The following is a 24,751-nucleotide window of genomic DNA, read 5'->3' as shown; positions in this document are numbered from 1 at the left end:
ACATAGTTGAAGGGGAAGGAAAGTAAAAATGTTAAATGTGTGATGTTCATTTGCATTTAGCTCCCAAGTCAATACTTTGTAGAACCACCCTTCACTGCTATTACAAGTCTTTTTTTGGTATGTCTCTAGCAGCTTTGTATATCAAGGCACTGGAATCTTTGCCCATTCGTCTTGGCAGAATAGCTCCATCTTCCCATCAACTCCGTTCAGCTTCCCTGTCCTTGTGGAAGAAACATATCTCCACAGTAAAATGGTTGCCACCATGGATTTTACGTTTGGATATGGTGTTTTTAGGGTAATGTTAATGGCAAGTTCTCTGCCACAAAAATTATTTTGCAAGAAAGCCAGAAAGTTAAAATATGGTTTCATTTGACAAGAACACCTTCTCCCACATTTGTTGTGTCCAATACATAACATATGCACTAGAACATTTTTATGGCTTTCTTTCAACAATTATTTTCTTTTTGCCACTCTTTCATAAATGTGCAATATAGAGTGCATGACTAATAGCTGTTTCTCCTACTTGAGCTATGGATCTCTGTAGCAGTCCCAAACTTATGCCATTGACCTCTGGCTACTTCTCCTAATCATGATTTTCTTGCCTGGACTATAATTTTAGATGGAAGGTCATGATTTCAAATGTTTGAAGATGTGACATACTCATTTAATTTTGGAATAAAAGGGGCCCCTTGATGTGCTCAAAGCTGGGGGTATAATTTTATGATCTAATACTCTAAGGTATTGTACAACTTTATCCCTGACATGCCTGATGTGTTCCTTTACCTTCATGATCTTGTTTTTCTACTGATGTTCTCCACCAAATTTCTAACAAATTGAATTATACTGAGAATAAATTACACACACTTTGACTCTATTTATTAATAAGGTGAATTCTGAAGGTAACTGTGGCACATTTTATTTATGGCTGTCAAGAGTAATTGTGGGCCTAATGCAAATACTTGCCACACTTTTCAGATTTATCTGTTAAAATTTATTCTCGTTAGCAATTAGGCAAGCAGGTTTGTGGTTTCAATATGGCACAAGATATTTAATTGAATACAAGATCTAACTTGGTTTATAACAATAAATGACTAACTTGAATTTCCTCTTTTTTTCTTAGATCCTCCCTTTCTAGCGCTTAGAAGAAAAAAAAAACTGCTCTTGCACAGGTTTCAGTGCAGAGAACAATTAAATGTACAAGCTGGTGCCCTGAGCCTAAACATCATTTGGAAAAAGAATTTACAAAAATCAGAACAGACTGAGCACCTAACTCTAATTAATCACATTGGGGGTCTCCAAGTTACTCAAGATTTATAACAGGCATGGATGGAACTGTGATGTTCCATCCATGACAGACACACTGTTGAAAAAAACACCAGAAATGGAAAGATCCTCTTCACTTCCTTGAAGCAGGCACCACCAGTGGGCCATGGCATCTGTGCTTCCTTTGAAAGTTTCCAAGGTGTCTTGGGCTTTTAAAGCACTTCAGTGCTGATGGCTACACAAGGAATGAAGTCATTTTCTCTGTTATGTTTCCCATCTTCCTTTTATTCCTTTCCTCATTTTATGGCGAGAGCTACATGTGTGCACTGTGCAGTGGTAATGAAGTGAGAAGCCCTGCTAGCATTTTCAGGTCACTTTGGCAAGAATCTATCTGGGTGTCTGCAGAAAAGACACCTTAGGTTTTATCACAAACTGTTCAGTCTTCCTATAGTTTGCATAGTGAGATGGCATAGTTAGCTGAAATGCGTATTTAAGCTAATGTGTGCTGTCTACATTAAGCCGAGGTTGCTTTTAATGAGATCGTGTGTCAGTTTGGAGATGAGTAAATAAAGGGATATAACACAGATTTTATCACTGAGCAAGATTGGTTAGGCAAAATGTGGTGTATTTGTGACTCTAGTTGAGTGAGTGTGTGTGTGTGTGTGTGTGTGTGTGTGTGTGTGTGTGTGTGTGTGTGTGTGTGTGTGTGTGTGTGTGTGTGTGTGTTTGAGAGAGAGATTTAGCTGAGTAAAAATAGCAACATCAAGCCATTAAGCTTGAGCTGCTGTCATACTGCTTCTTACCTTTTCACAAGCAGTGCACTGTCTATGTTACAACTGCAAAATCATGTCTATTGTTAGCAAAGCTGACTTGTATGTCAGATACGACCAGAATTGCACCAGATATTACTCTGGACTCACCATACTGGTGGCAGTACCATGCTCTGTGGTACTTTTTTAAGCAGAGTTAATGTGAAAGCTGAAAAGACTTGAGACTGTTGTGGAGATTCATCTTCCAACAGGACGAGACTAAGCAAACTGGCAGAGGTACAATAGAACAATTTAGATGAAAGTATTTCCATGTGTTAAAAGGACCCAGTGAATGTCCAGATCTAAATCCAATTGGGAACCATTAATGACTGGACTGAGCCTTAGCAATTTTGCATGAAAGATTGAGCAACATTTTTTGTGGCTAGATATGCAAACATATCCCAAAAGACAGACTGCAGCAAAAGGAAAAACTACAATGAAACTGCCTCAAGAAGGGCTAAATGTAAACTTTTCTTTTTGTTTTTTTTTGTAAAATATTGTTGAAAACCATAAATCATTTTCTTTCCCCTTTGCAATTATGAACTACTTTGTTCTGATCTATGATATGGAATCTCAATAAAATACACTGAAAGTGTTGGCTATAACATGAAAAAATTTGAAATAGTACATTTCTCTTGAATATTTCACAAGGCATTTTATGTGGACACATCTTTACATTTTATGTTACATGTTACGTGTGTTTGTCTCTTATGGTGCATCCTTGTTTTGTGTAGCGTTTATGTATTTCGATGAAGGATGTAAAATTCTGCTACTGTGTCAGGTTATAGTAATCATCATCTTGTTTTTTATGTTTATTTGGTTACCTGACCATCTGGAAATTGAATTTCAATGTGTTATACAAAGTCAACAAATGCCTCCAATTGGTCAAACAATAGAGAGCTTAATTAATCATGCAGCAAGTCAGTGTGTCCTTCTGTTGGAACTACTTTAAGTGTTTGGCATATTCATATGATCAATCTTCCTCTGTACAGACAAAGCATCTGCATAGCATAGCATGAGATTAAGTAATGTTGTTAATGCTGCAACATCTCATTAGCACAACACAAAAGTATCTGCTATGTAATTTCCATGGCAGTGGTGAGGTGTGTGAATTTGTTCTGGACCATTTCATTTCTTCATAGGAATGAATCTGTGTGCCTTCCGTACTTTCTTGACTTTAATTAGCTTGAATGGCTTAAACTCCTTGATTGCTATTTTTTTCAGATTCTTCAATAACACACTACCTTGTGAGTCTAAGGTGCCACATTGTAAATACACAAAAAGTCTAAAAACAAGCCATCCAAGGAGGTAGCTGCAAACACACCTCATTATTAAATCAAAGCAGATGTTTATTTAAGACATCATAATTCCATCTCTTAGTTTTGACAGCGACCCTTCCTGGTTGAGCTGACTTTCTTTATGGAAAGGAGGTAATTGGTGCTAAGGCTTCTAAGCACTAAAAGCCAAGAACAAGAAAAGAAAAAAAAAAAAAACTGCAAGTACTTGCTCCTGATTATCATCTTATGGTCCCAAATTAGCTGAGCATAATCATATGTGTCCTATGCATTGGCTTCTATATCCGGAGGGGGGAGTTACACAAGGCCAAAAATAAGCCCATAAAATACAAAACATTTAAAATGATACACACAAACCTCTGTCATTATAGATGTGTCATTGTTCTACAATATGACAACATATTTGATGTTAAACAACTGAATGTGGAAACATCAAAACAAAACAACATGTAAGTCTTCCATTTTGATGCTCCTTCTTATTTTATGTCTATAAAGTGTCTTTTGTTTTAAACCAGCTGCCAGTGACTGAGGGAATGAATTTTTCAAAGGTGCCTTGTTGTTTCCATCTTCTTGTATGTCTGCTAAACAAAAGAATAGAGTTTGGCACTGTAATCTGTGCATTGTAATGAACAGTTTAGCTTGAACATAAAGCAAGGTGACAGAATCCAAGTGGGTGAAGGTTCATCCTGTTTTTCCCAGTGCCTCCCCTGCTTTTGTTCCAAACCTATTATATAGCCAAAGATGCTTGTGTTCGAGATAAAGCTAAACCTAACAAGAATATTGGTGCTTTTTTGCTACATTAGAGAATTTATGAGATGTTATTGCAGACAGTCTGTCTTCAGAAAAAGAGCAGAACAGCCCTGGAGAAAATCTAAATTAAGACGTTAGGCATCTGCAGATATAAGCAGTATAACAACCGGTTGGATGTTTTGTGGTTATTGAGCACTACTTCAGTCTGTTTGCTTATTTGTGCCCTACAATACTTGTGCTATTCTCCCAACATTGGTCTGATTTTATTTTACTGACTTGCACCCTGTGGATCACATCCACTAATGAAGCCTTATGTGTTTATTTTGATATGAAATGCTGGTTAAACGACTTACACAACCATCCTTATTTTGAATTAAGTCTCAGTCCCTAACTTTCAAACAGGCTTAGTCAGCCACTGTTCCCCCAAGTAGGTTAGGCCAAAAGATCAGCCAAAGATCATTTGCTGTGGTTTATTCACACTCAACAGGAAAGCCCATTTCACAAAACATCTTCAAGCCAGGCCTCATTGTTTTTGATTGTGATATACATCATACCTGAACTTAAGGGGACTAGAAGTTAGACCACCTTTGTTACTAATCTGAGTCTCCAAGGGAGATAGTCCCAGACAATGACAAACTGGGACTGAAAAAAGCCCAGGACTTCCTCTCAAACAGGCCAGTTCGGGCCAGTTCCAGTGAAGGCATTTGGGCTCCTTGGCCTTGTTTCTAGATCCTAATTTTAGGCTGTTTTTTGGGAATATTTTGAAATTTGTTCAGCCATTTTTACATTGACTTGACAGTTAAGATTAGATACATGAATTCTAACATTAAACGTAAAACAAACCTACTTTTTCCCATCTTCATCAAGTAAACCCAGTTAACAGCTTGAAGCTAAATAAGTGAAGTCCTACTGTTTTCTGACACTGCCTGGTTGCTTACCAATAACCTGTGGCTTCTTGTTACATTACAACAGCAGAGTCGTAGAGTTTGTTGCTGGAACTTATAACCTCCTCATTCTCTGTTGCAATTCAGTTATTTTGGCTCTAATTGTCTCAGCCCCACTTGCATCGCTTGCTCTTTTTAGTTCTTGAACCATTAAGGAAGATGGCCCTTAATTTGTGTAAGCCAATATTGTTAAAGGACTGGGTTACATAGGTAATTTCTTTGTAAACGAGGCTGCTTGAAAATGAGATGCTGCTTTAAAATTGTCTTTGCAGCTAGGGCTGCCTATTTACGGAAAAAAATTATAATCTGAATAATTTTATATTGAAACCACAATTATTATTATGATTAGCCTACCCATTATGTTTGGAATTATTTACATTCATTACACTTAAAAAGCATTTTTTTGTTCAGAATTTCCCTTATATTCTTATTAAAATGTTTTAATATATGGCTAAAAATTATTAAATCAAGGTTTTTATCAAAACCTTTCAATGCAGTCTTATATTGTAACTTCATAGACTTAAATGTAAACACACATATTAGCGACTCACCTTTAATACAATAGTATATATGGGACAAAAGTATTGAATACAGAAAAAATCCTGATACATTCTCTGACAAGCTGTTTCTGATATGCTGTAAATTGTGAAGGATAATTAAAACATTAGCCACTTCTTTTGACTGACTTAAAAGGTTTCAGTCAATAATTGACCCAAGGTACTTAGGCCCTGTTTACACTGCAGGCAAATGTGGCCCACATCTGACACCCGTCAACAAGTGTGAACGCTCATATCTGGCCCATATCTGACTTTTTCAAATTACATTTGAGCCACATTCATATGTGGTCCTGAATCCGACTCATATCTCATCTTTTTGAATGTGACTCCAGTGGGAACGACCAAGGCGCTTTGGATGTGACTTTGGCTACGTTCACACTGCAGGTCTTAATGCTCAATTCCGATGTTTTGGTGAAATCAGATTTCTTTGCGTGGTTGTTTACATTTCCAAATACATGTAACCTGTAGTGATTTCCTGTGTGAACGCATTCATACAAATCAAGTGTCCCGCATGCGCAGTAGACGTCGCAATGACGTCACATGTAGCGAGCGTGCTTAGTGTTTGCGGAAGTAAATAAATGTTGAAATGTATCTTGCGAGTTTTAAGTTGTTTTCCAACTGGAGCCAGCACATTAACAACCATGTCTGCCTTGGTTGTTGTTTTTCTTCCCGCTTCTGCGTAGAGATTAAGTTTACCACTCAAACCTTAGAGAACTTCAGGCACTTTTTGTTGCAAATGTCAGACTATAATCAGAAAAGTTCTGATTTTTCTGATAAATTTAAGTTTTTACTTTTAACGACTGTACAATGTGAGAGAATATTCAATTCAATTCAGTTTACTATATAGCGCCAATTCACAACACATGTTGTCTCAAGGTTCTTCACAAAGTCAGGAACATACATTCCAATTAATCCTAACCATTGAACAGTGCAGTCAGACTCAGTTATTTATTTAAATTGGATAAAAGTTTTTCTATCTAAGGAAATCCAGCAGATACCATCGAGTCAGAGACTTGAAGCATTCACTCCTCCTGGATGAGCATGTAGCGACAGTGGAAGGTCACTGGCGTTGACTTTGCAGCAATCCCTGATACTGAGCATGCATGTAGCGACAGTGGAGAGGAAAAACTCCCTTTTAACAGGAAGAAACCTCCAGCAGAACCAGGCTCAGTGTGAGCAGCCATCTGCCACGACCGACTGGGGGTTTGAGAGAATAGAGCAGAGACACAAAAAGAACACTAAAGGATCTGCCTCCCATTCTACTTCTAGAGACTCTAGGAACCACCAGTAAACCTGCAGTCTGAGAACGAAGTGCCCTGCTAGGAACATATGGAACAATCAGTTCTCTGATGTATGATGGAGCTAGATCATTAAGGGCTTTATATGTGAGGAGGAGAATTTTAAATTCTATAATGGATTTAACAGGGAGCCAATGAAGAGAAGCTAAAATACAAGAAATATGATCTCTCTTTTTAATTTTCATCAGAACTCTTGCTGCAGCATTTTGAATCAGCTGAAGGCTTTTAACTGCATTTTGAATATCCTAGTTTAAAAACTGTAAATGTATGCCTTTATGCCTTTAATCATGTTAAATAATCAATGGAGAAAATTCATGTTTTTGCTTGTTGATATGTGAATTTGATCTAGAAATATCGAAGTTTTTTTGGCAGAAATCCGTAGCCACATTATTTTTTTTTCTTTGATCCACGATGGCCTTAATACTCCATCATACTCTTATCATCCAGTCTGAATAGAAAGTGTCTTTTGTTCTCAGTTCTTTGGGAAAAGGTTGTCATGTGGAGTGAGGAACTGCCTGAGGTTTCTTTTTCCTTCATTTTCTTCTCTTCCTGTCTTCTCAGTATACTGTGATATGGATATAAACCTGCAGACCTTGACATGTTTTTCTCTAATTACTCTTCCTTGCTCTCTGTGTGCTCCACATCACTGTCTTTGAAGTTTAAAATAAGAGTTGAAATGAAGGTCAGTGTATATTTCTTTATGTTTTCATCTGGGATCCATTAATTTTTCTTTTTCTGGCTAAGGTCCTCTTTCTTAGCCAGATATGTTTTTGTTTGCTGGTTTGCTTCTTTTTTCATTTGATTATGTTTTTATTATTATTGGAAAACTTGCCATGAAGAAGGGAAATCTGCCACTGTCGAATGTGGCCTGTCATATTTGATTATGGATGATGCTGGATGTAGGGGATGGGGGGAATTAAAGTAAACAAGAAAATCAATTCTCCAAAGCAACGTGTGTAAAGTATAAACAGTGGCATCTTAAAGACCATTGTTTTTAACTCATTTATTGGAAAAAGATTAGCAGACTTTGGATGGCGTCTTTCCTACAGTTGTGGAGGGGAAGTGCTTTTCTGTTAGTTGCCCTTTCAATGGATATTTCTTGAAGGCTGACCTATAATCACGCCCTCACACTCCACTATCACAGCTGACAGCTGAATACCAGGCGCTGCACGGCCGCACGAGTTGAAATATCATTCATTCTTCTCTCCTTCACCATTGTTATGCTTGTTTCTGTCTTTTCCTTCTTCACTTCTCACCCATGCATCTGTCCCTCCTTCTCTATTTTTTAAATCTGAAAGGATTATAATGGCATGAGCTGTTCTTACCCTCCAATCAATTTGTTTTTTCAGCTTCTAAGGATGTATTCATCAGCCACACCTCCCTCATCATCAGTTTTCCCCACTAAGACCACATCAACTGATTTAGAGATGAAGATAAATCAATGAAATAAAATAAAAAATGGACAATTGGGTCATTTATCACTTTTCCTTGTTCTTTGTCAACATATCTGGAAAACACATTTTCATTTCTGCTAGGTCATTTGACTACAGCAGTAACTCTATATGACTTCACCGAAGATGCTGCGTGGCATGATTGTGACTTCCCTGTCAGTTGGCATTAGGCAGATGGTTTCCAGCGGGATGTTATCATTGTAAGAAAGACAGAGAGAGATGGAGGGATGTTGGAAAGCTGTTAGTGATGTGCAGAAATAAGGCTCCAATAACACCGTAGCTGGGGAATCAAAGATTGAAATATTGTTTCTGTGAAAACATGGTCGATATGAACAAATCAGAAAGGCTTTTGTTTCTGTTCAACACTATCAGATTGAAAACAACAATTCCCACATGATATATTGCTCACAAATGACTGTTTTGCTCCGCATCATTAAATGCCTTGAGTGTAGATTTTAAATATGTGTGCTCTTTGTACAATTGACAAGAAAAAACAGTATTGTTTTTTGTTGTTCTAAAGCAATTTGTTTTGTTTGTTGTTTTAAAGTTTAAGACAGGCAGGTGATTCTGTTTTAGAGGCATGGAAACCAAAGTGTCCCTAGGCATACCAACCATCCTGTTGTGGACCAGTTGACAACTATTTTGTCAGTCTGAAGTCTGAAGTAATTTATGGCCTCTTAATGGTTTTCTTCCATGGCTGAGATGAACTTGTCTCCATCCACCTTGGCCGATACCTCTGACCTGTTTCCCTTTTGAAGACCTCTGCTGACAAAACGCATTCAGTATCATTATGTTACCACACTCTTTCATCCGTTTATTATGCCACCTACATGACTTGTGGCAAGCTACATATGGTACTTGTTAAGGCTTTCTTTTAACACTTTCTTCTTCATCTCTAACAAAGGCCAGATTTGCAGAGTGTATGACTAGTAGTGGCCTTGTTGATAGATTTTCCTACCTGAGCTGTCTGTATCTACAGTTCTTCCAGAGTTACCATGAGACTTAGGGCTACTCCCCTAAATTGAACAGTGCTTTGCAAAATATTGGAAGCTCAGAATATTGTTTCACAACTTAAGGCTGCTTTAAACTTCTCTAGTACCATATCTCTAACCTGTCTGCTGTGTGCTAATGCTGTTTTATCTGAGGACTTACACACAGGCAAACACTTTTACTGTTTTGGATCTGAAGGCCGATGGTTGCACTGGACTTATTGTAAGGGTATAAGAATAAAGGTGGCTGAATACAATACAATGGTAGTGGGCCTTGAATGCAAGTCGCTCTATAATGAGCTCTAATGGTGTGTTACTTTTCAATGTGTATTACTTAACCTTTCACCAACATACATCAGGTGACCCACTAGCAACTAACATTTGTATTAATATGCTGAATCAGCTTTGAAAGCGGGATAAAAGAAGAAGCCTTTCAGCAATCTCTATTTAAGACTCAGCGTCCTTGGATAGACAACAAATCAACAATCAAAATCAACAATAACAACATTTTTGTTCATGAGTCTTTCAAAAAGCCTAGGAGAAACAACGTGGATTTTCCTTGCTAGGTTTATGTTCTTTATTAGTGCTGTAAGAAGCAGACTAATAAACAAACTTTAAAAACTGGATTTTTGTCTACTTTAAACGCTGCATCTCTTCACCGTGTGCTGGCACTTAAATATTTTGTCATGAGTTAGATATGCCGAAAACATACTAGCACGCATTTTTTGACAAAGTATATTTGCTGAAAACGTCTCAAAAAAGGCTGAAAGGCCCCAAAAGCCCTGCCTTGAAAAGTAATTATTTTGAAGAAAATTCTTTCCAACTTAAAGTTGCGGCCCGCAGTTGCTTTAATCCAATTAATATAGCACTTTGAAACCAAATTGTGGCCTGCATGTCGTGGTTGAGTTGAGCAAAACAAAAAGGACTAATTTATTTCTGGAGGGAGGCTCTGATGGACTGAAGGAAAAATCTCAGACACCATTTGTTAAATATGGAACAGGTAAGCCTTATGCTTTTCCTGCATGCTTCTGGGTCCTGAAGATGTACTACAGAGGTGGCAGTGATTGGCTGATGTCTCATCTGCAGAAGGAGTCAAAAGCAGCAGTAAGTCTTTGTCCTTGGCATTGGCAGCATCTAAATAGATGATGATGAATGATGATATTCAGGACTCAATAAACTACATCATCTCTGGCAATCTCCAAAGCCTATTCTGCAACTGCAAGTACTTCTTCTGCTCTGTTTAGGGTTCATGTGGTGATGTTAAAGATCTTTATCTTACAAAAGAATTTCTGACAATTTTACAAACCAAAGCAGAATGGTGGGCTTCAGTGCTAATCAAAATGGCTTAAAATCTAATTTATACCTCTCAAACCTCTTGGGAACTGTAGGACCTTATTTGTTTTAATGGAGGATATTTTGGGAATAAACTGTGAAATTAGTCCTGTGATTAATATGCTTGATCAAAAATGGATTGTAGTTGCATTTAGCCATGCTTGTACATACTTTATATAATTAGTGAATGAAACCAGTGTCATAAAGTAAAGATGTACGTACATGTTAATATGAAAGCTAGTTATTATGAACTTAATAAGCCTCTGTTTCTCTGTTTGCTGCTATAGTGGGGTTATAAATCCTTGCTAGAACATTGCTGGTATAATTTGAAAGAAAGGATATTAGAAAGGAAAACCTAATTGGTTTATTATATGATGGTGTCTTTTTTCCACCTCCAAAACAATCCGAATTGCAGCATTTTCATTTGTGGTACTAAATCGGATACATATATGATAGTTTTCAAAGTTTCCGCAGTCATGTCGCTTTTCATCCGACTTTTACATCATTGTCCTGGCTCCGACTACGCATCCACACAGACCTCTCTACAGAAAAAGCAGTCTCAGGCCATTGTAATTAGTTGTGCTCTCTTTTGTCTCACCTTTCTGGATCTTGCTATAATGTGGTCATAATATTGTCGGCTCCTGCTGCTCAAAAACCTAACAGTAACACAGAGATGCTGACATCCATTACTTCTGTAAACAGCTTGCTTCTGTTTGACGTCTACATTCTCCTTCCGCTTTGGGGTCGTGAACTATTCAGACTGAAGTCTGATGGCGGTCACATTTAATTAGTAGTTTAAATGGATTTCAGTGAAAGACCTGCAGTTTGAACATAGAATTAGACTCACTGGACAAAGAGAAAATATGTGCATTAGTTTTAACTGGTACTCATCAATAATCCATGAATATTGCCCTCAGTGACTTTAATATACTCTACAGTATTTTCTAAAGAATCAGGATCACAAATCACAAGCAACCAATCTAAAGTAGACGATGGAACTTCTAAGATGGCTCCTATCACATTTAATTTAGCAGAATAGCCAAATTAGGTCCTGGTCTCATATATAACGGTGACCTTAATTAAGTAGGACCACAGCAACCCTCTGTCACACAAAGGCAAATCTTCATTCTCAGCCTGTAGAACTCTGATACAGCATAGTTTGGTAGGGAACTTTTGGGTATCCACACATGCCTTTCACGTGTGATTGGTCTGCTCCGAAAGTGAAGAATATCTAGCTCTTGTATATCGTCCTAGTTATAATCTCACTTTCAGCACAAGATCAGGTTGACTTTCCATCAGAGAGGGCAAGGAATCAGTCTGCAATTCCAGGAGCAAGAATACTCTCATCCAACCTGTTTTTTGTTTTTTTTTGTTTTTATGTATTTAGTACATTTAAAAGAATAAAAACAACTAGCAAAAGTGCCAACTAGACAAATACAGCAACACAATCATATCATTTATGAAATTAGAGCATTCTATCATGTTCCACTCCAATAGTCCCAAGCAGGCATCCATCTAGAGAGTAGCTACTGCATCAAGTGAAGACGCTGATGTCCTATGGTCATGACCAGCAATTAGGTTGCTCTGTCCTCTTCAGCTATTTCACATTTTAAAATAAATAGATTTGTCTATATCTTTATTTTGAATATTTTGCTGGAGTGTTTACTCCTCATCATGAAAGTAGGTTTTTCCAGGTCTAGGGAGTTTGACAGTGTTAAAAGTTGGGTCTATAAATATGGTGTGCTCACAGATCTCCACAGGCTGGCTATATTTTATGTTGTTTGCTATAAGCCAAAAAATGCAGTTTTCTTATTATGCTTTTTTTGTTTGCCTTCCTCAGGAGAACCCCCCAAAGTACTCATTCTAGGGAATAGCTTCAGCATTACACTTAATGTGTAAGAGTCTATTCAAGATGTCTTTCCCACAAAACACAGATGTGCAGACATGCCCATAAAAAGTGGAAAAGTGTGTCGTTGGTTCTGAATTTAACATATGTCTGGGATATTAGAATCACATTCATTTAAGCTGACTTGGTGTTACATATGTTCTCCTTAGCCTTTTGTATTAGATTAGTTTAAACTGAGTATTAATAGAGTTTGAGCTCTCATACAGGATCTTTCCAATTCTTCCTCTGATTTTCCACAATTTAAATAATCACACATGCAAGTCTTATGTTTTCTGAGAAAGCTTTGAAGCTATCAGATGATCATGTCAACCTTCATGTGGTAGTTCATGACTAACTCAGTGGTGGCTTGTTGCTTTTTCTGGATGTTCCAAACTGATCCCAACATTCCTAGGCTTATCCACTATTTGTGTGCTCACGATCTCCCTAGCTTGTCTAGTGAATCTTAGCACATTTGTATATTCCTGTCCATACAGTCTTTAAATGTAAAGCTTTGGTTGTTTATTACACCACTCAGTTATACACATCTTTGAAAGATAAACAGGAACATGATAATATTTTTGCTTAACCCCTCAAACTGGTGTGCTAAAAAAAGAGTCTGAGTCAAAAATGGACTGATCCAGCTCTGGGTTGACTTCACACAGGGTTGGCTTTGGGATGCAACAATTTACACTGGAAACCTGGAAAATCAGCCACAACTCAGGAGCAAGCATAATGAGAAAATAGGTTTGATCCGTGAACTGGTTTAAGGTTCTGGATTTGGATCACCACTTGTAGCTCTGTGAGGAGAAACAGGTTGGTGATTTTAACACTGTAGAGGAAGTGAAAGCTTAAAATGATCAGCTTGAGTAATGTGCAGTGCAGAGAAGCAAGCAGAGAAGCAGTAGCTACAGTGACGCCAGAGTGTTTTGAGCCACTCGGAGCTCTTGATTTTGTGGAGAGACAGAGGAAAGGCGGAGGATCCTTTTAGCGATCCTCTTTAGTCTGCGTGCCGTTACAACAGAGGCATCACAAACACAGAACAACTCCACTATGAAATCTGAAATCCAAAGATGTTGTCAAAAAATGGGCAATGGTTATTGACAAGGAGGTCAATGGAGGTATAAACTCACCGGCCACTTTATTAGGTACACCTTGCTAGTACCGGGTTGGACCCCTTTTTGTCTTCAGAACTGCCTTAATCCTTGGTGGCATAGATTCAACAAGGTACTGGAAACATTCCTCAGAGAGTTTGGTCCATATTGAAATGATAGCATCACACAGATGCTGCAGATTTGTCAGCAGCACATCCATGATGCAAATCTCCCGTTCCACCACGTTCCAAAAGTGCTCTATTGGATTGAGATCTGGTGACTGTGGAGGCCATTTGAGTACAGTAAACTCATTGTCATGTTCAAGAAACCAGTCTGAGATGATTCGTGCTTTATGACATGGTGCGTTATCCTGCTGGAAGAAACCATCAGAAGATGGGTACACTGTGGTCATAAAGGGATGGATGCCTTGGTTGTAACGAGTGGTTATTTGAGTTACTGTTGCCTTTCTATCAGCTCGAACCAGTCTGGCCATTCTCCGCCGACCTCTGGCATCAACAAGGCATTTGCGCCCACAGACCTGCCGCTCACTGGATATTTTCTCTTTTTCGAACCATTCTCTGTAAACCCTAGAGATGGTAGTGAAGGAAAATCCCAGGAGATCAGCAGTTTCTGAAATACTCAGACCAGCCCGTCTGGCACCAACAACCATGCCACGTTCAAAGTCACATAAATTACCTTTCTTCCCCATTCTCATGCTCGGTTTGAACTGCAGTACATCGTCTTAACCAGCTCTACATGCCTAAATGCATTGAGTTGCTGCCATGTGATTGGCTGATTAGAAATTTGTGTTAACGAGCAGTTGGACGGGTGTACCTAATAAAGTGACCTGTGAGTGTATTTAGCAGAGGGTTCAGAGAAGAATTGGTAGTCTGAGATCAGAGCGAAAGTCAATGTCGAGATATCCGATGAGCAGTAGTGATTTGTCATGGGCAAGGAGGGAATAATTTGGGGGCATGAGCTTGGTCGATCACAAAGAGACAAAAGAGAACAGCAAAAGAATGCTGGATTTCTACTGATACGAGGCGATCGATAATCTGGCAGAGAGACGGAGGCTGGGGAGGGCTAATGAACTGCTGCTCTCAGGTGAAGCAGAGTGGCAATTAGGCTTGGCACAAGGTGAGCTGAATAAGGCTGACTGAAAACAGGAACATGGTTGGAAGAACATGGAGACATGAAAACAAAAAACAAAATCCCAGTATGGCATGACAGAAACATGAATTAGTACATGAGGTGGAATTTAAACCAAGTGTTTTATGGTTAGATTTTCTACCATGTGTCTCACGTTAAGACTATCAATGAGTAGGTTGAAAAGAAAAACTTATAATCTGGGTTACTCAACAAGCAACATTTTTGGATAAAATGTGTGATCATTATCCACCCTTCTATTTTCTACCATTTAATTCATGTAGGGCCTACCTCCTTAGGTCAATAGGTGAGGGACATGGTACATTCTAGACAGACAGCCAGTCCATCAGTTAGCATAGAAACACAGTTAGCATAGTTGACCATGCATACACACCTCTAAGAGCAATTTGAGTGGCATATTAATCTAGCAAGATTTTGGGCTGTTGAAAAAAACAGGAGTACCTGGAAAAACCCACACATGCACAGGAAGAACATGCAAACTCAGTAAAAGACAAACTGACCTGGATTTGAACCAATCATCTTCTTGCTGTGAGGCAACGCTGCAGCAATCACTTCACTATGCAGCTCTGAACGGTTTTCATCTTAAGCTTAATTCTACATAAAAATCATACAATAAAATAGAGATAACAATTTATAATGTCTAAGAAGATATTTATTGGCAAACAATAAAATTAGGATTACAAAATTAATACTTGTTAAATAACATTGTATATATTATATCATGTCTGTATTGATTTTATGACCAGTTCTTTGGTGAAATTGGGGTTCATCTAAGTTTGATGAGGATGTTGCATAGTTAAAAACAGAGGTCTGTGAAGAACGATGAGGCTTCTTCTAATCTATTCTCCAACCCATCAAAGTAGGTCACACTTTTTGACCCAGTGTTCTGTTAAAACTACCCAGCTTCTGTCCCAACAGCCTGAACCCAGCATTTGAGTTTAAGAAATTACTCAGTGGTCTTTTTGCGTGAATTTATCTGTAATTCCCAGAATCTGTAAAAAACAATATTTTAACCTTGGACCAGGTTGGCAACATGACCACCGCAGGGAAATATAGTTTCACTGTCAATATTAATATGAAAGGCATACCTGCATCCAGACTAGACTGCACACTGTTATTGCTTTGTTTACTGATATTATAAGGTCAGGCTGAATGAAAGGCAACTGTTTAGCTTGTAAAGATGGAGGCAGGTCAGGAAAAAAATGGCCTTACATTTTCAAACTCGTACAGTCTTGGAAATCAAATCTTCAAGTAATCACATAACAAATGTTTTAGAAAAAAAATTTATCTTCTTATTGGATTTAAAATTAACATGATTGAACTCCCTCATATCAAGAATTGCTCATCATTATTTATGGCTGCATATCTTCTCCAATATTATTAATCTATGCCACTTTAGAGTTTGTGAAACCCTTGATGTATGCCCTGTTCACCCTTCATGATTCATTGCATCCTAGCCGATGACTTGCTTTATCACTTTTACCCCCATAATATACCAGAGCTTGTTTCTCCCTCCAAATCTCCCCTTTTGAGGGTGTATTTTTTAGTTATGTTTTATGTCATTAAGAAGTGAGACAGGACTGGGAGCTCAGAGTAAACAGGGATTGCTAAGGAGAATAATAATTAGACACCCTGAATACAAAAAGAGAAGGTAAACTCAACCTTTAACCTATACATTATGAATCATGTATTAAAGCCTGCCTTTTGAAGGTATGGCTGGCTCAAAATGAGCAGTAAACAACTGTTAAATATCCCACAGGACAAAGGAAACAATCTGTTTTCTTGAGCTCAGGTTTCTGGGCATGAGATTAAATTGCATTTTTTAAGTCTTAATTGCAACTACCTCAAAGGTCTAAATGAACCGAAAACAAAAGGATTACAAAATCCACCTATCATCCAATGATCAATATAATTTATTTTATTTTCATGCTTGTTTTATATTATTTATGAAAAATCTTGAAGTTTTTTACAGTAATGCTCCTTAATGCTTGATTTAAGTGACAGTGTTACTTCACTGAAAGTTCAATGAAACATTTAAAGGGTTATTTAAACTCTGCCTTCAGTGCCATCACTCCTCCAATCTCTTGTGTCCACAGTTCCAGCCACAATCTACAAGGTGTCAGAAGACATCATCGTAAATGAGGGCAGCAACGTGACACTCAGCTGTTTGGCAAGTGGCAGACCGGACCCTCTAATCACCTGGCGGCTGCTCAACCCCTCAGGTAGGGAACATGCAAACACTGCTCATAATTTTTTTGTCTAGATGTCTCAGGGGCTGTGAGACAGATTTTGTCATCATATATATGTTCAGTTTTTTACTTGACCACCCAATGGAGAACTGTTCATATTACCATGCAAAGTGCTGTAAGAAAAGTATTTGCTCCCTTACAGATTTCTGTTTCTTTTTGCCACAGTTAAATATTTTAGGTCATTGGAAAAGATCACCTGAGTAAATAAAAAAGTGTATAGATGTGACTTCATTTATTAAGCAAAAAGAGTTATCTAAACCAACCTGACCCTTTGTGAAAAAGTAATGTCCCCCTAAACCTAATAACTGGTTATGCCGTCCTTAGCGGCTAAAACTGCCATTAAATGTTTTCAGATATGCTGATTACATTAAACGTAATCAGCAGGTGGTGTCTTACATCTCTGTGGAGGAATTATGGACCACTCTGTTTTTCAGAATGTTTTTAGTTGAGCCATAGTGGAGAATTCTTGAACATGAATGGCTTGTTTAGGTTGTGCAGGACTTTGACTAGGCCACTCCAAAAGCTAAAAACTGTTTTTGAGCCATTGAAAAGCATATTAGATGCTGTGCCATGCTACACAAACCAAGCACACTTAAGGTTAAGGTTAAAAACTGATTGTCAGAGTTTCTATTTTAGGATTTTCTGCTAAAAAGCAGAATTTGCGGTTCTATCAGTTAGTGCAAGTCATCCAGGTCCTGAAGCAGCAAAGCAGCTTCAGACCTTCACACTACCACCAACATTTTTGACTCTCTGTATGATGTGACAGGACACACACTTATAGAAAGTTCCACTTTTGCCTTGTCAGTCCACAGAATAGATATTTGGGTTCATTCAATGTTTTTGTTAAATGTGAGACTGCCCTTTCTGTTCTTTTGGTCACCAATGCGGTTTTTTTGCCTTAGGCCTTTCCCAAGGATGCAATCTCTTTTTTTTATAGTTGAATCATAAAAGAACTTACCTTCAATGGGGCAAGTGAGGCTTGCAGTGCATTATTGTTGTTCTTTTGTGTCCCCCTGAATAGGTAATCAATACTCTGGTGACGTAATCTTGGTAGGGTGACCACTCCTGAGAAGGTTCACCGCTGTTCCGTGTATTGTTTTTCATTTGTGGTCTCTGTTCATGAATTTCTTTATATTGGATCATACTGCTTTTTGAGATTATTTAGCCTACTTCATGTTGTCTCACAGGTTGTGTTTAGGTTATTTCTTTCTTTTTTCAGGTCCAACAGGCCTGGCTGTGGCAAATAAAACTGCCAAATGTCAGCTTTCTTGAACACCTGGTGAATTATTTTTATGTAACAATATCAGCAGTTACATTTTCACATTGGGCCAGTTTAGTTTAGATAGGTTTTTTTTAACTTAGTAAATAAAGACATCATTAAAGTCATCATCAACAACATTTTCCATTGGAGAGTCTGACTGTAAAGACTTTGGCCATTGTCTGGAATTAAAATTAGCTTGATAATATGAAGCATTTAAGTGTGAGAAACAAAAGGCAGAAACAAAAGGAGTCTTTAAGAGAGAATTACTTTCTCACTGCATTGTAAATATAATTCCCATTCAAGGTATCCATGCCCTTTGAATGTATCATCATTTTAGTTATTTTGTTAATAAAATCATGGTCAACATAATTTGACAATTTTAACAAGCATCAAATAAACATTCTCTACAATTTCAGACTGAAAAGACACTTTTACATGCTAATTTAAAAAATTTAAAATATATGGGAGCTAGTTAATTGATGCCAGTAGGGCCAAAGTGATTGTAGTATTAAAAACTGTTTCTGAGAGGTCCAGTCTGGTTCATCTTTATTCCTGCTACAGTACCAACACGAAGACAAAAGAACACTTAAGTGAAAAGGCTACTGAAAAGTATAAATTAGGAGGTGGCTACAAGAGGATTTCCAATTGACATCCCATTGAGTTTAGTTAAATCCATCATTAAGAAATGGAAGGAGTATGGAACTGCTCTAAATCTGCATAGAGCTGATCATTCTTACAAACTGAGTGACTGGGCAAGAAGACTACTGAGGGAGGCCACAAGAGACATAGAAGCATTCTGAAGGACTTCAAAGCTTCAGTGTCGCTGATGGAAGAGGTTTTATATACAACTGCTGCCCTGAGTTCTTCACCAGGCAAAGCTCCAGGGGAGAGTGAAAACAAAGTTCAGACTGATTACTCACCTGAATTTCACCCCCAAGACATGTAGAAGACTCCAAGTAGAAGTTTCTTTGGAGTCAGAATATCAGTGTGTATAATATCACAGTTGCAAAGAACTGCTTGGAGGTGTTATTGTGTTTTATTTCACTGCATTTTCTTACATATTGATAATATATATGGCCTTTTGATGAACTCTTAATTGACCCTGATGGCCAGACCTTATATATATTTTAGTGGCTAAGATGCTAAAGCCACCAGAGTGTGGTAGGGACATTGTGTAATGGTGAAGGAAGAAAAGAGTCCAGAAAATGTGGGTTAATTGTAACCTATATCATTATTGCAATTTTCAGCAACAGTATTACAATGTTTGATTTTCCTGAAATCATACAATCTAACTACCAGCTAAACATCAAACACCAAATACAGAAATGCAGACAAATATTAATAAATCCAAGAGGATAACCTGATTCGACTTAAAAGGAAGATTTGAGAAAAACTGTGGTCCAGATGTGTCAGCCTCAGTGAGACATACCAACTTTGATTAAGGCCAATGGCACGTCTACTAAATACTGAACAGATGGTGGTGAATATTTATGCAATCATTCCCTTTACCTTTTTTAAATTTCAATTATGTAAAATTATTTTGTACAAAAGAAAACTTTTGACTTTGAAATTAAAATTCTTGCCAAATTATGATGACCATGACATAATTTACAAACACAATTCAACCCTGAAGCATCCAAGGGGATAAATACTCTTTGTAGATATTTTAGCTTTCTCAGATATTAGCTGCATTTTTTTGGAGGGGGTGTAGTACTATTTTAGAGAAAAGAGACATGTCTCTGGTCCCTGATAAGCTCGTATGGTGATGGATGAACATTCTCTAGATGAAAAAAATCCCAGATTTGATGAGAGATTTGTGCTGATGGAGAGCCATTCTATCTTCGTCTCTCTTTATCATTCGACTCGTCATCTTGTCAGTACTCCAGACATGTTTCACTGAGCGCATCTGTTTCCTGCACCTGGAGGCTAAACAAATTGTAAAGGTTTGCTGGCCTCTTTTCCATATATTCATCAAAGAAGGCCAATTTGTTCTCCCTAATTGTATATGCCATGTGGATCAGTCTGCAAGGTTCGCTGCAGCATGGTGGAAGGTGGAAAGCTCTTTTAGTGTTTACATAGTCAAAGCAGAGATAGCAAAGTTCAGATAAATTAAGATTTTATAGCACCTTTGTATACTTTGATGGTATTTTGTTTGGACAAATAGATGTTTTAAAGTACGGAAAAAGCTATATCTGAGCAGTATGCTTTAAGTAATTTGCTATTTCAAGTTCTGTTTTCCTACTGTTGCTTTTTTAAATGCTTTTATTTTTTTCCTCTGTGTGTTATTTGGAAAGACATATATGAAACAGGCAGAGTGATGAAAAATGTCACTGTACAGGCAAGAATGCATCTTGCGCTGTATGTCTCATGGGCATATATGGCTCCTGAGATGAGAGCAGCACTTAATTTGAGAACACTGGCGGTGTTATTATTCTGGCTGCTGTTTTGTGGGGGCCTTTCTCTACAGAAACCTTAAGTCAGATGCAGATCATGACTGTGTGCTGGGAGAGATAATGGTTTTTGGCAGATGGCTGGCTCACCACTTCGCACTGCTTTGCTTAGCTAGCTAGCTTCTCGACTTTTTGCAGGGACCCCAGATGTTTGTGGAAAATACACTTCCAGTCAAATTGAAAAGTCAATCTTGTTGTAGTGTGTAATTCAAGTCTTTGTTCAATTCAATTCAATTCAGTTTTATTTATATAGCGCCAATTCACAACACATGTTGTCTCAAGGCACTTCACAACAGTCAGGTACATACACTCCAAGTAATCCTAACAATTGAACAGTGCAGTCGAAGTTAGCTTTTTATTCAAATTGGATAAAACGTTTTTCTATCTAAGGAAACCCAGCAGATTGCATCCAGTCAGTGACTTGCAGCATTCCCTCCTCCCGGATGAGCATGTAGAGACAGTGGACAGTCACTGGCGTTGGCTTTGCAGCAATTCCTCATACTGAACATGCATGTAGCGACAGTGGAGAGAAAAAACTCCCTTTTAACAGGAAGAAACCTCCAGCAGAACCAGGCTCAGTGTGAGCGGCCATCTGCCACGACCGACTGGAGGTTTGAGAGAAGGGAGCAGAGACACAACAAGAACACAGAAGCACTGATCCAGAAGTACTTTCTATGGGAAGGAAAAGTAAATGTTAATGGATGTAGCTCCTTTAGTTGTTTCACCTAGAAAGAAAGAACAGATAAACTCTGAGCCAGTTTTCAAGGTTAGAGTCTGAAAGAGAGCACATACAAAAGAGTTGTAGCTATTGATTGGTCTGGGACTAATCAATAAATCAGACTGAAAGATGGTTGCTACACCTCCTCCTCGCCCAGTAATTCGAGGAATGTGAAAATTTAAATAATTAGTAGGAGTTGACTCATTTATAGTAACATAATCCTCTTGCTGCAGCCAGGTTTCTGTGAGGCAAAGTAAATCAATCTGATTGTCACAAATCAGGTCACTAACTAGTAATGTCTTTGAAGAAAGAGATCTTATGTTCAGTAAGCCACATTTAATTGTTTTATTTTTCTTTTCGGTCTGAGTTGTGTTTATTTTTATGAGATTTTCCTGATTTCCTCCTTTTAGATAATTTTTTAACCTATTCAATTTTGGCCGTGGGCGAGACACTGTCTTAATAGGGTAATGGGTGGGTAGCAGTACAGAAGCTGCAGAGAGGAGTGTTAAACTACGACCCTGCTTCCTGGTCTGAACCCTGGGTTGTTCTGCTCTCTGAAGCTGCTTTCAAACTTACTTATATCTTTTCAGGTATGTTGGCATATCTCGATATCTAATGTTTTGACATTTTGTAAAACCAGGTCAAACATTTTGTTTGTTGACAGGTTAATGTGCAAAAACAATTCAAATCCAATAATTGTATATCAGAAAAAAACATAAAACTTGTTTTGCAACTACATTTAGGACCAAACTTATTCATACTCCTGGGAGACTTAGGCTTCAAGTAATCTTTTAATTGTACCTAAACTGGTTATTCTAATTGGAAGTAATATTAAGGTTTCGTAATGGCCCAGCCAGAGTCCTTAATTCAGTCTAATGGCCAAATAATAGGCTTGTGGCAAGAAGGCCTTCTAACTTAAAATTCTTGAAACTTTACACCAAAGGTCAATATAGCAGTGGAAACATGCAAAAAGCGGGTCAGCCATTATAAGAAGGCTTTGATTGCTGTAATGCTTATAATCATTTTTCCATTAATTATTTAAAAGTTTTCAGGTTATTTCTGACATACTTTTACATAAAATGTATATAAAATAAATAAAAATATTTCCAAATTGTTGCTCGTTTTACATTATTTTATTATCTTTTGAGAGAAACCTTTCTCATTTCCAATCAGAAACAATCCAGTCTAATCCTAATTCAGCTGCATGAATAATTCTGGGTGTAATTGGTGTGCAGTTTATATAATTCAATTCAATTCAGTTTATTTATATAGCACCAATTCACAACACATGTTGTCTCTAGGTACTTCACAAAAGTCAGGTACATACATTCCAATTAATCCTAACCATTGAACAGTACAGTCAGATTCAGTTATTTATTCAAATTGGTTAAAAGGTTTTTCTATCTAAGTAAACCCAGCAGATTGCATTGAGTCAGAGATTTGTAGCATTCACTCCTCCTGGATGAGCATGTAGACACAGCGGACAGTCACTGGCATTGACTTTGCAGCAATCCCTCATACTGAGCATGCATGTAGCGATAGTGGAGAGGAAAAACTCCCTTTTAACAGGAAGAAACCTCCAGCAGAACCAGGCTCAGTGTGAGCGGCCATCTGCCACGACCGATTGGGGGTTTGAGACACACAAAGAATACAGAAGCACTGATCCAGGAGTACTTTCTATGGGAAGGAAAAGTAAATGTTAGTGGATGTAGCTCCTTTAGCCGTTTCATCTATAAAGAAAGAACAGATAAACTTTCAGCCAGTTTTCAAGGATAGAATGTGAAAGAGAGCACATATAATTTGTTACAGTAAAAGCTCAGTCAATTGCTATATCTAGGAAAGAGAAAGGGTTAAACACTGAAAGACAGGGCCAAGTGGATCATCTGTGGAAGGTGAACATTAAGTTGTTGCCAGCAGAAGCTTGGACTATGCCCCTCTCCACAAAGGTGTCACAGGTAGACACAGAGTCAGGCCAGGTGTAGCTTCTAGGAAGAGAAAAGAGAGAGAACATAAAGTTAAAAACTGAAATAACAGCAAATAATGCAAAATTGGAGAGTAGTATGAGAATGTAGCGAAGAGGGTGAAAGTGGTCATTATGTCCTCCAGCAGCCTAAGCCTATAGCAGCATAACTACAGAGATAGTTTCAGTTTATTTATTTAAATAGTACTTATTTACAACAATGTCGTCTCAAGGCAACCCACAGCGTGGGGCCGCCGGGGAGGCCAGACCAAACCACTGAGTGCCAGAGCCCGGCCACCCCAGAACGAGCCACGTGTAGGGGCACTAAGTAAAATAATAAACTGATAAAGTTTGTCCATCTGGAGCCCACTGATGGCCGTTGTTATCCTAAAAACCACAAGGATCGGGATACCTCTCTCTGTCAGACTGATTATAACCATTGGAAAAGAGAAGGCGTCGCACAGGTAGCAGAAATGGAGGGTGTGTTTGCACCTGAACCATAACTGAGCCGGTTTAGGCTAAACCTCACTCCCCCTTACTCCATCCAAAAGGGAGGGAGGAAGGCGGAAGTAAAAAATAAGAAAGATAGCCTAAGCCACTCTAACTATAAATTTTATCAAAAAGGTAAGTTCTAAGCCTAGCCTTAGAAGTTGACAGGGTGTCTGCCTCATGGACCAAAACCGGGATCTGGTTCCACAGGAGAGGAGCTTGATAATTAAAGGATCTGCCTCCCATTCTACTTCTAGAGACTCTAGGAACCACCAGTAAACCTACAGTCTGAGATCAAAGTGCTCTGTTAGGAATATATGGAACAATCAGATGTATGATGGAGCTAGATCAGTAAGGGCTTTATATGTGAGGAGGAGAATTTTTAATTCTATTCTGGATTTAACAGGGAGCCAATGAAGGGAAGCTAAAATAGGAAAAATATGATCTCTCTTTTTAATTTTCATTAGAACTCTTGCTGCAGCATTTTGAATCAGCTGAAGGCTTTTAACTGCATTTTGTGGACATCCTGATAGTAAAGAATTACAATAGTCCAGCCTTGAAGTAACAAATGCATGGACTAGTTTTTCAGCGTCACTCCTGGATAGGATATTTCTAATTTTGGCAATGTTCCGGAGGTGAAAGAAGGAAATCCTAGAAATCTGTTTAATATGGGATTTAAATGACATGTTCTGGTCAAAAATAACACCAAGGTTTTTTACTTTATTACCGGAGATCAATTTAATGCCATCCAGGTTAAGTGATTGACTAAGCGGTTTCTTTTTTAAAGACTCCA

The 24,751-nt window shown here is 38.1% G+C and overlaps 1 protein-coding gene across 4 annotated transcripts in view; it reads left to right on the top strand.

Annotated features, from left to right (window-relative positions):
* The window catches only part of LOC124883879 (limbic system associated membrane protein), a 1,043,833-nt gene that overhangs the window by 963,406 nt on the left and 55,676 nt on the right, over positions 1 to 24,751 (top strand). For all 4 annotated transcript variants that reach the window (XM_047391320.1, XM_047391321.1, XM_047391322.1 and 1 more), the window contains one exon: positions 16,928 to 17,053. In XM_047391320.1, coding sequence (XP_047247276.1) covers positions 16,928 to 17,053 — 126 coding nt within the window. The remainder of the gene's footprint in view (positions 1 to 16,927; positions 17,054 to 24,751) is intronic.

Source organism: Girardinichthys multiradiatus, chromosome 18 (assembly GCF_021462225.1).
Source record: "Girardinichthys multiradiatus isolate DD_20200921_A chromosome 18, DD_fGirMul_XY1, whole genome shotgun sequence".
Lineage (NCBI taxonomy): Eukaryota > Metazoa > Chordata > Actinopteri > Cyprinodontiformes > Goodeidae > Girardinichthys > Girardinichthys multiradiatus.
The sequence above is the reverse complement of the archived record's forward strand: the minus strand, read 5'-3'. Positions and strand labels throughout refer to the sequence as shown.